The 16394-nt window shown below is 43.5% G+C and overlaps 1 protein-coding gene across 5 annotated transcripts in view; it reads left to right on the forward strand.

Moving 5' to 3' along the window:
- The window catches only part of PCNT (pericentrin), a 79430-nt gene that overhangs the window by 15924 nt on the left and 47112 nt on the right, over positions 1–16394 (forward strand). For all 5 annotated transcript variants that reach the window (XR_013390654.1, XM_077918924.1, XM_077918921.1 and 2 more), the window contains exons 10-16: positions 777–993; positions 3559–3782; positions 5965–6431; positions 8054–8624; positions 10130–10321; positions 11556–11698; positions 15034–15257. Coding sequence is in view for 4 of the 5 variants with exons in the window: in XM_077918924.1 (XP_077775050.1) it covers positions 777–993; positions 3559–3782; positions 5965–6431; positions 8054–8624; positions 10130–10321; positions 11556–11698; positions 15034–15257 (2038 nt within the window). In the remaining variant the exon portion in view is untranslated. The remainder of the gene's footprint in view (positions 1–776; positions 994–3558; positions 3783–5964; positions 6432–8053; positions 8625–10129; positions 10322–11555; positions 11699–15033; positions 15258–16394) is intronic.

Consider the following 16394-nt stretch of genomic DNA (forward strand, 5'->3'; position numbering starts at 1 on the left):
CCAAGTCTTCAGTCTGGCTTGGAAGTCTATAGCCAGGGCTGGCCCTCCCATGAGATAAGGTGAGGCGTTTCACTCATCCTAATGGACCAGTCTCCATAGCATAGTGGTGTTGTTGTTGCAGTCCACCTTGTGTAAGGCTGCAGCCCAGTAGTGGATATCAGTGCACATGAAGACCAGTGCTACTTATGGCTTATGATCAATTCTAATTCTGTTTATTAATACATTAGCATTCAGTTTTCCATCCTGATTGTGGCTGCACTAGCAACTAAGGCAGAGCGAGCTACTTGTTGCATTTTATTGCTGATGACCGCCAAAGGGCTGTGAACAATTAGCACCAGGTAAACTGCTTGTGCTAATTTTAGTTGTTGGCACCTGTCTGTCTCAAGAGACAATGGAGTGCACCTCTGGGGTGAAGTCAAACTGCTGCATTAGCAGCACCAAAGTAACCTCCTCGGGGCACAAGCCTGGGCAGTGTGTATGGAGGTTCTAGGCTGTCTAGACGACAAGATCCCTCTCTTGGCCTCACTGATGTAGGCCAAAGGAAAGCAGAGCAAAACATTTGGCACCAGCTTGGCTGCAGGAGTTGCTGGAAGGAGGAGTACAAGGCACCATCCAACTGTCTTAGGGGCTCCACTTTGGATTTGTGCAGGATTTACTTCTTAGCCTTTTCTTCTTGTGAAGTATAGTTTAGTAAAACAAGTGTTTTGCATGGAAAATTTAAAATGGATATGTTTCATAAATCTTACCAGTGTTTTTCTTTTGCATGTTGGCTTCAGGAAGAACTCTCTTGTATACGGTTGCATTTGGATGATAAACACAGAAGTGAGGTAGAGTTACTAAGGTCTTCCCTCACACTTCAGTATGAAGAGAACCTAAAGAAAATGAAGATGGATCTTTCAGATAGATTCACTTCTGAAATGGAGCAGCTGAAAAGAAAACATAGTTTAAGTCTTGAACAGCTCCGTGCCAAAATGTCAGAAGAGCACCTCAGAGGTAAGCAGTTGTAGGCCATAAGAATAACATGTGAAATTTTAATTTCCAAAATTACATTTATATGGAAAATGCTAGCTCTGTGTTCTAAACCAGTGAAATACATTGCTTTACTACAGTGCTCAGGCTATCACTTTCTAAGAATGACTTTACTTGATTTACCCTGTGAAACTAATATAAGGCACTCCTAGCCACAGAGGCCACCTATGCGTCAATTGATAAGGATGGTTCGAGGAGTTCCCCCAAACAACAGACCTGCTCCTTCAGAGGGAATGCAGTCACCTCGCCTGTCTCCTGGATCTGAGAACCATTTGCCCACAAAGGCGCTGCCTCCCCAGGATTCATACTCAACTTATTAGCCTTCATCAGTCCACCACTGCATGCAGGCACCTGTCCAGGTCTTTCACCATCTCTCCTGAATCAGATGTAACAGAGAAATAGAGCTGGGTATCATCAGCATACTGATTACACCTTGACCTCAAACTCATAGTGGCTGCTCCCAAAGGCTTCATATAGCTGGGGACAAAATAGAGACCTGTGCAGCTGTTTAAAATAACTTTTGTTAAAAAAAACCAGAAGCTTTTTTTGGTAGGCATTGTAGGACAGGAATTGCCAAAAGAGCAATTCATGTATTCTACAACGGCAGCTAGAATTCTACTAGTTCAAAAATGGAAAGATGACAAGATACCAACAAAAGAAGAACGGCAAGTCAAACTTACAGAATACGCAGAAATGGTGGAACTCACAGGAAGACTCAGAGACAACGATAATGAAGACTTTAAAAAAGACTGGGAACTGTTCATGTTGTATCTACAGAAATATTGTAAAGAAATGGACTCACTAGCAGGGTTTGAGTAAATACAACTAAGAAAACAAGTGTAAAGGTTAAGAAACAACAATATGGAAATTAATCAAGTGTAAGATGTATCTTGAAAGAAAATTTGGTATAAAAATGATAAGAATATAAGAGCATTTAGCTAAAAGATCAGAAAAATAAGACAAAAATTAAGCAGAAGTAGCAAATATTTAAAGAACCAGAAGTGGAAGTTGAAGGAAGTCATGGCGTGGGGGGGGGGGGAGTTTCGTTTTCTTTTCTTTTTTCTCTTTTATATGGTAAATGTGTTGAATATTAAATTGTAAAATCTAATAAAATTTTATTTTAAAAAAGCTAATAAAAAAATAGAGACCTGTGCGATCCCATAACATAACTGCCATGGGCCAGAGGATCAGCCTCCCAGTACTGGGGACACAACCCTGCAAATAGGAATGGAACCCCTGTAACTACAGTGTTAATAATCTTCTAATAGTGTTAATATTCTAATCTAAACTAAGATTATAGCAATGAAACACTAGATTCTAGCAGTGTTTCCCAACCACTGTTCCGCGGCACACTAGTGTGCCGCGAGATGTTGCCTGGTGTGCCGTGGGGAAAATTCGAAAGATTTTTTTTTTGTAAAAGTCAAATTAGGTCCTAATCTATCCCTCGAGCGCCTCTTGTCCGTTATTGTGACGCATGAAGCGTGTTCCCGCCCACTCCCCGCCCTCCCTTGCTTCTCTCTCTCTCTCTCTGTGGCGTTCTCCGCCGCTTCCTGCTGGGCATGCGCAGCTCGCCTCGCGCTTCCATTCCGACCCCTCCTTCCCCCGACTACCCCGCCGCTCCGTTCCTTTCTCTTTCTCGCGTGTCAGAGAGCGGCGGCGCGAGCGCGGCGGTTCCCTCAGGGCTGACGGAGGGCTCGAGGAGGAGGAGGCAGGACGTGGAGGCGGAGAAAGCGGCGGCGGCCACCCCCCACCTCCGGCTCAAGGCCCGCGTAGAAAGCTGAGGGGGAGAGATAGATAGAGGTGGGCGGCGGCGGCGGCGACGACCAACCACCACAGTAGTTGTAGCGGTGGCGACGGCGAGCAGGGACTCCCGCTCTCTCTCCGTCGTGTCTCTCTCTCTCTCCCCCGGGCCCGTCCGTTGAGTCTCCCGCGCGCCTCGGCTACAAGATGAGCATCGAGATCCCGCCGGGTCTGACTGAGCTGCTGCAGGGCTACACGGTGGAGGTGCTGCGGCACCGGCCGCCGGACCTGCTGGCCTTCGCTGCCGAGTACTTCGCCAAGCCGCGCTCTCCTTCCTGCCTCGCTTTGCTGCCTCCTCCCCCCCACCCCCAAAGCTTGGAGGTTCCCCGGCGCCGACCCGCAGGTTTGACCCCCTTCTCACACCTGTTCGCGCTCCTTGCACGGAATGGGGCGGATGGGGAGGAACGGGGCTCGCCGCTGCCTCCGCTCACCCTCCCCCCCTCCGCCGGCGGTCCCGCGATTCTTGGCTTTTTGGCGGTTGGCACAGAAGGAAGGCAAGGGGGAGGGGAAAAAATTGAATCTTACACTTTCGTGCGTCCCTCCCGGCGTGACGCTGCGCGCTGACGTCACGGGGCTGTAATGGTGGTGTGCCTCGAGATTTTTTTCATGAAACAAGTGTGCCTTTGCCCAAAAAAGGTTGGGAAACACTGCACTAGATATGTCTTGTTCAGTATTTTGTTGCAATTATGAAAACTGATGAAAAATATTTTAAACTTTTATTATTTTCAGAAATTGCTAAACTTGGTCTACAAAGTGCTCAAGATGCTGCGCGTCAAGTAGAAATGGAAGTGGCTGAGCGATGCCTGGCACTAGAAAATGAGTACAAAGCTAAACTTCGTGTTCTTCAGGTTGAGACCCAAAAAGAAGACATAGAAGAATTGAGGAGAGAAAATACAAAATTAAAAGAAATTAGTGTGTGTCAAGAAATGCATTGGAAGGAGGAGCTGGAGCAGGTAAAATATGGAGGGATGTTGATATATTGTGTTTCTGAGAAATAATTAAGAATTTTGATTAATAATACATATGTGTATCAACAATTTTTCAAAAATAAATTTTATTCTACATTATATTTTCAAAAATAAATTGTTCACTTGGACACCTCTTAAGATATTGTAACTAAATTTGGCACAGTAGTTCCTGAGATCAAGTAACAGGGTTTTGTTTTTTGTTTTGTTATGTTTGAATACTGTTGGATGGCATGTTGAATCAAGCTGGCAGACTGAACCTTTCAGAATTGCATTTATTGTCAGTGAGGGCTGCTGTTAGCTTCTTTGAATTCCCAAACACCAGGAGTTCCTTGCTAGTTACAGTGGTACCTCTGGTTATGAACTTAATTCGTTCCGGAGGTCCCTTCTTAACCTGAAGCTGTTCTTAACCTGAGATACCACTTTACCTAATGGTTCCACTGTGCCGCCACCACGTGATTTCTGTTCTCATCCTGGGAGCAAAGTTCTTAAACCGAGGTACTACTTCTGGGTTAGTGGAGTCTGTAACCCAAAGTGTTTGTAACCCAAGGTGTTTGTAACCCGAGGTACCACTGTATTAAGAAACATTTACAGCCCTTATTTCAAAGTAAATATGCATAGAAAATTCCTCTTTAGTTTATGGGTCTTACTTCTGAGTAAATGTACATCGGATTGCAGCATAAAATCATTGACTAATTCTGTTAAAATATAGAGAGTCTGGTTTGTGTAAATAATAATAATAATAATAATAATAATAATAATAATAATAATAATAATAATAATAATTTTTTGATTCTGTTATTATTTGTGATTTTATAGTGCTATCCTGTATGTTGAAATTTAATTTGTTAAACTATCCTGTATATGTTTATGTGGCAGCAAAATGTCCTGTTCTCTTCTCTGGCTACTGTTGCCTGCACCCTCTTTACAAGTCTTTGTAGAAGGACAGGGGGCTTCATGCACAAGGTGGAGAAGAACATGGGCTGCTGGGAGAAGGGTTTTTTGTCTCTTAACACATGTTAAGGTCTACTCAGCAGTAAGTCCTGTTGACATAAATGGGACATACTCCCAGTTAATTGGGTATTGGATTAGTGTCTAATTTACCGGTACTTTCTATATTTGCTTTTCCCTATATTACCTTTTAGCAGTTTTGTGTGCACTAGAAAGAGTAAAATGTATAAAGTTAAAATATCTTGGGCTACAATCCTGTGCACATTTATGTGAGGGTAAGCTCCATAGAAAACCGTGGGATTGCTTCTGAGCAAATATTTACCGTATTTTTCGCACCATAGGACGCAGTTTTTCCGTCTTAAAAACTAAGGGGAAATGTGTGTGTGTCCTATGGAGCGAATGCAGGCTCCCTGGCTTCAGCGATAGCAAGGCAAAGCCTCCGAAGCCTGCGCTCCGGAGGCTTCCCGTTGCTTCCGCTGAAGCCAGGAGAGTCTGCTCTTTGAGGCTGGCGGGGGGAAAAGCAGCGCTTCCCCCATCGCCAGCCCCAGACGATGGGGGGCAGCAGGAAGGCGCGCGACGCCTTCCCGCTACTCTCCAACCCTCCTGTGGGCTTTTGCGGGAGATGGGGGAATTCCCCCACCTCCCGCAAAAGCAGGCAAAAGCCGCACGCTCTTTAAAGAGGCTCCGTGGCTTCTGCTGGCTTTTCTAGGAGGTGGGGGAATTCCCCCACCTCGCAGAAAAGCCCGCAGGAGCCGCGCACCCTTTAAAGAGCGAGCGGCTCTTGGGGGCTTTTCCCCAAGGAGGGAGAAGGGACTGACTGGCTGAGTCAGTCCCTTCTCCCTCCTGCGGGCTTTTGCGGGAGATGGGGGAATTCCGGCACCTCCCGCAAAAGCGGAGAGAAGGTCTTGGAGTAGCGCACAGGCTGCGTGCAGCCTGTCCACTGCTCCCAGAGCTGGGGGGGGGGGGGAAATCATATTTTTTCCTTGATTTCCCCCCCTGAAAACTAGGTGCGTCCTATGGTCCGGTGCGTCCAATCGTGCGAAAAATACGGTAGATGATAGTGCATGTTCATTTCTTAATATTATATAAAATAAGATAATTTGAATAAAGTTAATAAAAATGCATCAGATTGGTAGTTCATAATTTAAATTCAAGCAATTTGATATTGAGAGTTTATATGATTGAAACTTCAACTGATTTTTTTTTATTAAATTCACAGATTAAACGCAAACTCATTGAAGATCATGCAAATGAATTACGCAAAGCTAGAGAGGAGTTGCAGGAAATGGAACAGACTCATAAAACAAAAGCTGAAGATTGGAAACGAGAACAGGAGGAGTCAAGAAGAAAGGCTGAAGAGAAACTGTCATTGTTGCGTAAAGAGCTTGAAAGCAAGGCAGAGTGTGAGAAGCGAGCCTTGCAAAAGCAGTCTGAATTTCGTGAAGCTGAAATGATTTGGCTTCAGCAGCAGCAGGCTGCTAGAATTGTAGAACTGGAGAAATCCTTAAAGGAGCAGCAGAACAGCGTCAGGCAGCTGGAGGACACTTTAGTAAATGCACAGAAGACTTTGGCTCAATATGACAGTGAACTAACTTCCACCAAGACCCTCATGACTGAAGAGTTAGAAAAAGCCCAAGAAGTGTTGCAAGAAGAATGGAAAGCTAAACTTAAAGATGCACAGAGCAGGTTTGTAATTTACTATATTATCATTGTGATTATGATTTACGGTAAATCATTTTTTTACCAGCTCTTCATTATACAGCAATTTCAGAGTAGGTTATTAAAAGTTTCAAATGCACAATATAGTTATTAAAAATGTCAGGTAAATCGCAAACAGCTAACTAAAAACATCCATACTGACATCAAATTCCACTAAAAGTGGGTAAGTTATACAGCAGAAGGTATTCTTTGAAGTATCCCATCCCCAGGTTGTACAGGGCTACATAAGTCCGTACATAATCAAGGTGTAGTAAAAGACTGGGAAGGACAGGCAAACATTGCTTTGTTTATGAATTACAATTAAAACGTAATTTCCCTGTTTCATGGATGCTCAGAGCCTTCTTTTGAAAAGAAGTTGGCAGAAGACCCAAATTGAAAGGGTTTCTTGTGTCAGAAATCAAATGGGGGGCAGGGAATGGTCCTGTGGGTGTTGAGTTGAGAAGGGAAATCACTTAGGATTCATAATACAGTCTTCCTTTTCTTAGGAGAAAGCTGGTGTTATTTTATTCTTTAGAGGTGTGTGTTTCAGCAGACTTGCCTTATTAATACTTGCTCCTAATGACTTGAAAGATACCTTCTCATACGGAAATGTGTGTTTTTAAGCCAAGACATTTCCCGTTTTCTTTTGGTAAATGACTGTTTTTGTGGGTAAGGGAGCTCTCCATTGTTAATATGGGAAAGAAAGAGTTCTATTTAAAATATAATGGACTTTGTAAGCCTTGCGTTTTCTGTGCCTGTAACGGGAACGTATCTAGCACTTCTAGAATAATACGCAACAATGCTCTGAGAGTAAAATTGTGGTGTGGGGTAAAAATGAAATTGTCTTGTATGATATCAGTTCTGATGTGTGATGAGGCTTTTGATAGGCGCAGGTCAATTCTGTGTCCAGGGCAGCTGTCTACCAGCTCCATCTGGTACGCTGGCAGAGACCCTCCCTGCCCGCAGACTGTCTCACCAGAGTGGTGCATGTTCTAGTTATCTCCCACTTGGACTACTGCAGTGATCTCTATGTAGGGCTACCTTTGAAGGTGACTCAGAAACTGCAATTAATCCAGAATGTGGCAGCTAGACTGGTGACTGGGAGTGGCCGCCAAGACCATATAAAACCAGCCCTGAAAGACCTACATTGGCTCCCAGTATGTTTCTGAGCACAATTCAAAGTGTTAATGCTGACCTTTAAAGCCCTAAATGGCCTCGGCCCAGTATACCTGAAGGAGCGTCTCCACCTTCATCATCCAGCCTGGACACTGAGTCCAGCGCCGAGGGCCTTCTGGCTGTTCACTCACTGTGAGAAGTGAGGTTACAGGGAACCAGGCAGAGGGTCTTCTCGGTAGTGGCGCCCGCCCTGTGGAATGCCCTCCCATCAAATGTCAAGAGAGTAAACAACTATCCCGACTTCTAGAAGACATCTGAAGGCAGCCCTGTTTAGGGAAGTTTTTAATGTTTAATGCTGTATCATTTTTTTAATATTTGGTTGGGAGCCGCCCAGAGTGGCTGGGGAAACCCAGCCAGATGGGTGGGGTATAAATAATAAATTGTTGTTGTTGTGCTATTGTTGTGTTACTGTTTTTACTTCCTTGTACATCTAGATTGGTGGAAGAGCATGAAGCTATTACTAAAAAAATCACAAGAGAACATGAGATTCTCTTTCAGGAGCTGAGGGAAAAACACACTGAGGAGCTCAATCTCCAAAGGACAGAATTGCAGCATAAGCATAAGGAGCATATTTCGTCCCTGACATCCATTCTACAGACAAAGCACCAAGCAGACACTGAAACCCTCAAGTCTGTATTTGAGAGAAAGCAGCAGGCTCTAGAAACTCAGATAGCAGACATGCAGAATAATCATCAAGCACAAATTACGGAACTGGAGACTAAGCATTTATCAAATTTGGATTCTCTAGAGTCAACATATATATCTGAAATTCAGCTCCTGCAAGATGAGCACAGGCAAGCTATTGAAGATTTGTGGGTAGATTTCAGAGACCAGTTGCTTCAGAAAGATAAGGAAAATCAAATGTTTTTGGCTCAAGTAGATGAGATGAAACTTCAACACATTGAAGAGCTGCAGATTTGCCAAGACAATCTGAAAATAGAGTTGACTACAGTTCACATGGGAAAACTTAAAACAATGGCAGCAGAACTAGAAGCAGCACATAACGTGAGTGAGGCTAACCATTAATTACTGTTGGGTTTGAGTTCTGGGTTTGAGTGATGCAGGTGGAACCAGATGTCACAGGTGGTGCAGGCTTCCAGTGTCTTTTTTCCTTGCACATATGGATTCCCCCCTAACTCCTTGATTTGTAACAGCTATACAGTGGAACCTCGGGTTGCGGACATAATCCATGACAGAGGCATGTCCGCAACCCGCAGCGTTCACATCCTGAAGCACCATGTTTACGCCAGCGCAATTTGGCACTTCTGTGCATGCACAAAGCGTTCCGGTACTTCCGCGTTTCCCGCGGTCCGCAACCCGAAAACATGTAACCTGAAGCGTTCGTAACATGAGGTATGACTGTATAGTAGTTTACTGTGTTTTCTAAATCTATCAAACTATGGATAGTAATCCACAGTTTCTCTCTGCACTAGAACAGAAGCATGCTTTCAGATGCGTTTCTGGCTCTTGAATATATTTGCTGTTGTAGGCAGCAAATATAGTATATTCATTCTGGACACCACAGCAAAGTAGATTTACTGTGGAAGGGGAGGAAGGAGTCAGCAAGCGAGGAGGGAGCATGTTGGCATGCAGCATTTTCACAGACAGCCAAATCATGATTTGGCCAGCTATTGTATAGGCTTTGCTTTTGCTCTCTTTTAGTTTCTCTTTTACCCTTTAAGTTTCTCATTTTATTTGATTTTTATCTGTGACCAAAAACATGTATATTTTATTTGTGCACTGCTCCTGCTGTGTATGTTATAGGTATAGGGGAGGGCAAGATGGAGTAACTGACATTTGTGCAGCAGAAAGTTTGTAACCCTTAAAGTTAGGGAATTTGACATTCTATAGCTGTTTAGGGAAACTGTTTTAAAACCTGTATAATCTGTAAGTGAAGCAACAAAATGAGCTACAGTAGTTACCATATTTTTCACTCTATAAGGTGCACTTTTCCCCTCCTAAAAAGTAAGGGGAAATGTGTGTGCGTCTTATGGAGCGAATGCAGGCGGGAGGCTCTGCTCAGCGCTCCCTTTAAAGAGCCGTGTGAGGCTTGTGTGCGGCTCTTGGGGGCTTTTCCCCGAAGAGGGAGAAGGGCTGCCTTTCTCCCTCCTTGGGGAAAAGCCCCCAAGAGCCGCACACACACACCATGCGCTCTTTAAAGGGAGCGCGGCTCTTGGGGGAGCCTTAGCTGCACGCAGCCTCTCTCGGGCAGGGGATGTAGACTCCCCTTGCCTGGGAGAGGCTGCGCGCGGCCAAGCAAGAAGCCAGGACAGCCAGCGGGATCGCTGCGCAGCGATCCCGCTGGCTGTCCTGGCTTCTGGGATTTAGAATAATTTTTTTCTTGTTTTCCTCTTCTAAAAACTAGGTGCGTCTTATGGTCTGGTGCGTCTTATAGAGCGAAAAATACGGTATATTTTTCTGGCACAAATGTCTGCCTTTGCTTTATTGTTTTGTAAAGGTATACTATGTGCAATTTGGGATTCCTGTTTTTAACTTTTGATTATGTATAGGAAGATTTGGCAGTAGTGCTAGGAAAACAACGACGTTTGTTGAAAGATGACTATCATAATGCCCTGGATGTGCAGCGGGAAGAAATCCTCCATATAGAGGAGCAACATAAAAAAGCAATACAGGAATTTCAAGATATTCATTTGGTGGAAGTTAATCAAGAAAAAGAGAATTGCCAGCATCTTCAGAAAGAGGTAAAGCAACAACAAGTGAGGCTCTGCTTTGATTTTTAAGAGAAGCAAAAATCTTTTAACTTGGTTTCTGTAGGTTGCCTTCATTTAAGCCGCCCTGTTTAAGGAACAATATCAATTGACACCTTTCTCCAGTTCTGCTGCAGCTGTAAATTAGATCTTACATTGCGTGCATAAATGCATTTAACATATTACCTAATTAGTTGTGATAAAACTTTGTAAGCAAGTGCGGCAAAGGTGCCAAAGGCAGTTTCCCTCCCAGGGTAGATAGCTGTGGGAGGGGGAACTTGTTATTTAGATCATGATACAGAAGGAAAGACTTGATCCCTCCCTCCCTCCATCTATTCTCTTTTAACCATTAAAGGCAATTCATGCATTTGACATCTCTCTAATTTGACCCTGGCTGGGAAAACATATGATATAGAAATTTTCTTTTTCTGCCGTTAGTCAAATAAGCCAGTCTGTGGGACTAGCTATTGGAACTGACTCACTCCAAGGACTATACTAGCATTAATTACTAAATAAATTGCCTTTCAAAGGTTTTAGATATTTCATTCCTTAGCCAGGTGTGAAAGACATAGATACGATTACATTCTAAGGTAAACTAGTCTGCAGGTTTATAGAAAAACAATTTTTTGGACCAATTCTGAATTTGTTTTATCAATGCCCAGTCTGAAGGTCTTTGAAATTTAAGTACTGATAGTATAGAGGAATTCACAAAAATACTTACTACTATAAAATTTCAGTGAGGCTTAGATGCCTAGCTGTTTTTGATTTCTTTTCTTTGCTCTCTAGCATAACAAAACAGAGTTAGCATGGGGCAATTGCAGAAAGTAGAGATTGTATCATTAATACAAGCATATATTCCTGTATGTGTATGGCAGTCATTGCTGTCAAATCTTCTTTAAACAGGAGGAAGATCAGTTACAGTATTTCACATGCAGTACTGTCCATCCTGCTGTCCACTGTCATCCTGGGCTATCCTGGATTGTATTCACAGTGATACTGGAGTCTCCCAGGCTTTTGTTTATGGGGGGAGGGAATTCAACATTCAATCAGGACTTCATGGTCTCTCTGGGAACCATGCGTTTGCTACAGTTTTAACAATGAACTTAACCATCAAAGTGCAATAAAAGTTACATTGTAGTATTTAGCATATTAAAAAATGAATTTTCCACCAAAACCTCTATATGCTGCTTTTGCAAAACCTTTTAGCTCACTGTTACATTTTCTACAGATGGAGGAGAAAGTCAAATTCTTAGAACTAGAACATGCTGATGCTGAACTGAGAAACCTCCAGCATCGAGACAGAGAGAATCAGGAAGGAGAGACTCTAATGGCCTTACTGAGATCTGATATGGACTTTTGTACTAATGAAAGGTTAGTTCATGATATTCAAAATATTTTTTGGCTTTTATATAAATTAGGCAAGCAGTATAAATTAAGGTTCAGAAAAGAGAATACCATTGAAACAGATAATGCTAATAATCAGTATTAGAGAATAAGAAGTGGCTTATTCTGAACAAGATTGACATTAGACAAGTGATTCTGGCATGTTGACAGCTGCTTTGTGTTTTTCCCTGATAAAATTTGAAGGGAGTTTGTTCTGGAAAAAAATATTCATTTGTGCTGTTGTGTGATTTGTTATGTTAATTCAAGGGAAGTGTTGTGTATGTGGCTTTTGGTGATAGTTTAAAAAATGTAGTTTTGTGACCAATGTTAGTCAAGTCAGTGGGATTTATGAATGTGTGCTTCACACATGCTGAAGATTAACTTGTAAAAGAAGGTTGAGTGGAGGGGAGGATTTGAGTGGGAATGTTGGATAGAGTGAGGTTCAAGTATGAGGGTCAGAAAAGCCCTGAGGGAAGAGGAAGGAGTGAGACAGAGACAGGGGAAAGTATATTTGATGGATGTATTTACTTTATTGTTAAGGGTGAGTTGGCTAAATCTCATTCCGCTGTTATAATGAGAAATTGGGGGCTTATACAATTTATAGTTTGAAAATGGCTCAGCTAATTGATTTGAAACTTGGCAGTGTAGGAGAGTAAGGTTTGAGGATGGTTGATGCCAGAATTGAGGAGGAAAAGTTAATGCATGGTATATCTCCAGGTAGCATGGCAGTAGGGAGATGGGGGAAGGAGGGAGGTGGCTGAGATTTTCTCTCTGAATCCCTGCATACTTGCTCCTTCTCACTAAGCCACAGCTAGACATGATAAGACATCCCCTTTTATTGTTCAGAGATGGGATTAGAATTTTTACTTCATTTGCAGATGGACCCTAGAACTTTTGCACTCTGGAAAACTCGGGGGAGAAATGTAGCTGATGTCCCTTTAGGTTTTTCATGGCCTTCCAGTTGTCTTGCAAACACATTATATCCCAGCATATATATATTTTTCAAAACAAAAGCTATCTTGACCCTTTGTTTTGTGTTCTGTGTTAAATTTGCTATGCTTCCCATTGATGTTTTACCAAGTCAAAAAGATGTGAAGGGTTGGAAAAACCAGAGTCCCCCCCCACCCATTTTTCCAGGGTTCCCCCCATTCCCCCCCCCCCCAAAATTGGGGAAGGACTGAACCCTCCTGCAGTTTTCCAATATTTTTCCAGGCTACCCATCCTCTTCTCAAATAATGATATCTTTCTCATCCTTGGTATTTTTTTTTTTTAATTCTTTTATTGCATTTATATGCCAGCCTTTTCTCCAAGGAACACAAGGTGGTGTGCATGGTTCTTCCTCTCCTTATTTAACCCCCCACAACAAGCCTGTGAGGTTAGGCTGAATGTCAGGAACTGGCCCAAGAACACCCAGTGAACTTCATGCCCAAGTGGGGATTTGTGGCCTGGTCTCCCAGGTCCAGGTCTGATGTTAATCACTACTTTACGCTGGCTTATCAACCAGCGTGCCAAAGTCCCTATTACCATACTTTTGTTTCAGTGCAATAGGTGAAGGAGTCTTATTGAGAGAGAGAGAGAGATTGATTGATTACCGCATTTTTCGCCCTATAAGACGCACTTTTCCCCCTCCAAAAATGAAGGGGAAATGTGTGTGCGTCTTATGGGGTGAATGCAGACTCCTTGGCTTCAGCGATAGCAATGCGAAGCCTCCGAAGCCTGCGCTCCGGAGGCTTCACGTTGCTTCCGCTGAAGCCAGGAGAGTCTGCTCTTTGAGGCTGGCGGTGGGGGAAAGCATCGCTTCCCCCATCGCCAGCCCCAGAGGATGGGGGGCAGCGGGAAGACGCGCGATGCCTTGCCGCTACTCTCCAACCCGGCTTCAAGGCTGGCGGTGGGGAAAGCAGCGCTTCCCCCATCGCCAGCCCCAGAGGATGGGGAGCAGCGGGAAGGCGCGCAACGCCTTGCCGCTACTCTCCAACCCGGCTTCGAGGCTGGCGGTGGGGAAAGCAGCGCTTCCCCTATTGCCAGCCCCAGAGGATGGGGGGCAGCAGAAAGGTGCGCGACGCCTTGCCGCTACTCTCCAACCCTCCTTTGGGCTTTTGCGGGAGATGGGGGAATTCACCCACCTCCCGCAAAAGCAGGCAAAAGCCGTGCGCTCTTTAAAGGGGCTCCGCGGCTTCTGCTGGCTTTTCTACGAGGGGGGTGGATTCCCCCACCTCCTAGAAAAGCCCGCAGGAGCCGCGCACCCTTTAAAGAGCGAGCGGCTCTTGGTGGCTTTTCCCCAGGGAGGGAGAAGGGACTGACTGGCCAAGTCAGTCCCTTCTCCCTCCTGCGGGCTTTTGCGGGAGATGGGGGAATTCCGCCACCTCCCGCAAAAGCAGGGAGAAGGTCTTGGAGTAGTGCACAGGCTGCGTGCAGCCTGTCCACTGCTCCCAGAGCTGCGGGGGGGGGGGGGCGGAAATCATATTTCCCCCCTTGATTTCCCCCCCTGAAAACTAGGTGCGTCCTATGGGCCGGTGTGTCCTATAGGGCGAAAAATACGGTATGTGGTTGAGAGATCATTAGGAAATGAATTCAAAATAAAACTGTTGATATCATAACATACAAATCTATGGTGTGACTGAATTTGGAATACTGGTTGTCTCACCTCAAAAAGGACACTGTAGAACTGGAGAAGGATCAGAAAAGAGAAACCAAAATGATTAAGGGGGTGTATGTAGCACAAGAGCGCAATACCTTTTTCTATAACATTTTAATTTAAGAAACTTCCATGGATAAGTGGAATGCACTGTACATTCCTTCTATCTCCCACCCTGAATACAAATAACTCCAGCTAAAATCTTACGTTCATTTTTCATATGATGCTGAACTATACCTTGGACCTTCCTGGAAAAGAGAGAAGTTTCTCCGCTTCTCACTGATCAGCTGGAGAAGTTAGGTGGCAACCAAGTGACAAGAAATATTGGCTTGATCGTGATTGGATGGTTCCCAAACCCTAAATGCACTTGGGGAGTTTTAAACATTGCTTAGGTCCATTAGTGTATGAAGGAAGATAGCCAATGGAAGGTGTGTGGCAGGCTGAGAATTAATAGGGAGTTCATAGGGAGAATGGGTCAAGAGAATGGTAATGGCAAGAGTCCAGAGAGCAGGCAAGGTGGCAGCAAAGCTGCTGAGAAAGACATTGGATCAATGACCGCATAGAAAGTGCAGGAGGCAGATTATTGGGAGGGTAGAATTTGTTCAGTGTTGAAGGAGATGTGCTAGTTATCAGACAGGGAAATCTATGGCACAGATTTCAGAGACAGAATATGTATGTTTTATTCTAGGAAAAAGCTGCAAGAGTCTTATCAGCATGCTTTGAAATTGCTTCTGAAGATGGTGAAGGCTACAAAAGATACTGAAGACCTCATCTACAAGAAGATTGGTCTTTGTCTTGATGAGAGTCTAGCATCTGGAGATTCAGGAGAGAGTCGGAGTATAATTGGAGAAATAGTACTTGCGCAAAATCGTAAAACTGTGGAGAAATGGGGCATAGAGAAAAGCAGTAGAGGTAATTGTGCGCAGAGGAAAGCTAAAACTACCATGGGTTTCAAATACATTGTCTCCAAATACATTTCCTCCAAGGCTTCTCAGAAGTATGGTGCATTCTAGCCAGTATTAAAACAAGACCCTGCAGTGTAACTTGAAAGCTAAACATGTGTTTAATCTCTACTACTGAAAGTGCTTGACTTTGGATGGATCATGCCATAAGTCTTTCCAATATCTCTTCCTCTTTTCCATATTTGAGTATTCCGAGAGCCTGTTAAGATGTTACTTTTCTTGGTTCTACTCAGGTTGTGATGGGGATCAAGCCTTGGGCTGACTTTTACTCTTTTTATTCTCCTTTGTTCCTCCTTCAACATGTATAGAAACTGATTAATAATCTGGAGGTTTCAATTTATTTGAATGTTCTTTGTAAATGTTCAAATAGGAAGAAATGAAGAAACATTTTTTATACTTAGCACTGCCTGATAATAAATACTACTACTAATAATCTAATATTTATACCATGCCCATTTGTCTGGGTTGCCCCAGCCACTCTGGGTGGCTTATAACAGAATATAAAAAACATAACAAAGTACAATTGCATAATTCTATTATGCAGAAATTGTTGTTTAGATATAACAATGGTTACCAAACCCTTTTTTTTTTTTGCCACCCCCCACCCCCCCGGTTCCCTAAACTGATCCCCAGTGCCCCCACCCTACTCTGTAAAAAAACAATATTCAGAATAGCAGTTTGCACATCCAGTTAAGGAAGATAGTAACACAAAAAATCAAGAGTATCAGTTTATTCAAACTACTGTTAAAGTGATTTAGTTTAATTAATTCAACAAAATTGATGAACTTGATCCTGTGAAACCAGCTTTCCAAAGTCTGATAGTCATTTAACAAGAGTCTTAGATACCACATTGTTTTTAATGCAATGAATGGGATTGATCAAGTGATACCTGTTTCTCAATGTCAGGTTTAAAGTCTCTTAGCAGAAGTCTTAAATCACCATGTTTAGTAATCTGGAGTAGATTTCTTTGCTTGAACAGAAGTTGGATGACCACACTAAAACGGCATTCCAGCAAATGTGATGCTGGAAATTCAACAAGGAGCTTCTTAACAACTGCTCATTGTGTAGGAGGGTGACCAGAAATTTC

This window comes from Podarcis muralis, chromosome 1 (assembly GCF_964188315.1).
Source record: "Podarcis muralis chromosome 1, rPodMur119.hap1.1, whole genome shotgun sequence".
Lineage (NCBI taxonomy): Eukaryota > Metazoa > Chordata > Lepidosauria > Squamata > Lacertidae > Podarcis > Podarcis muralis.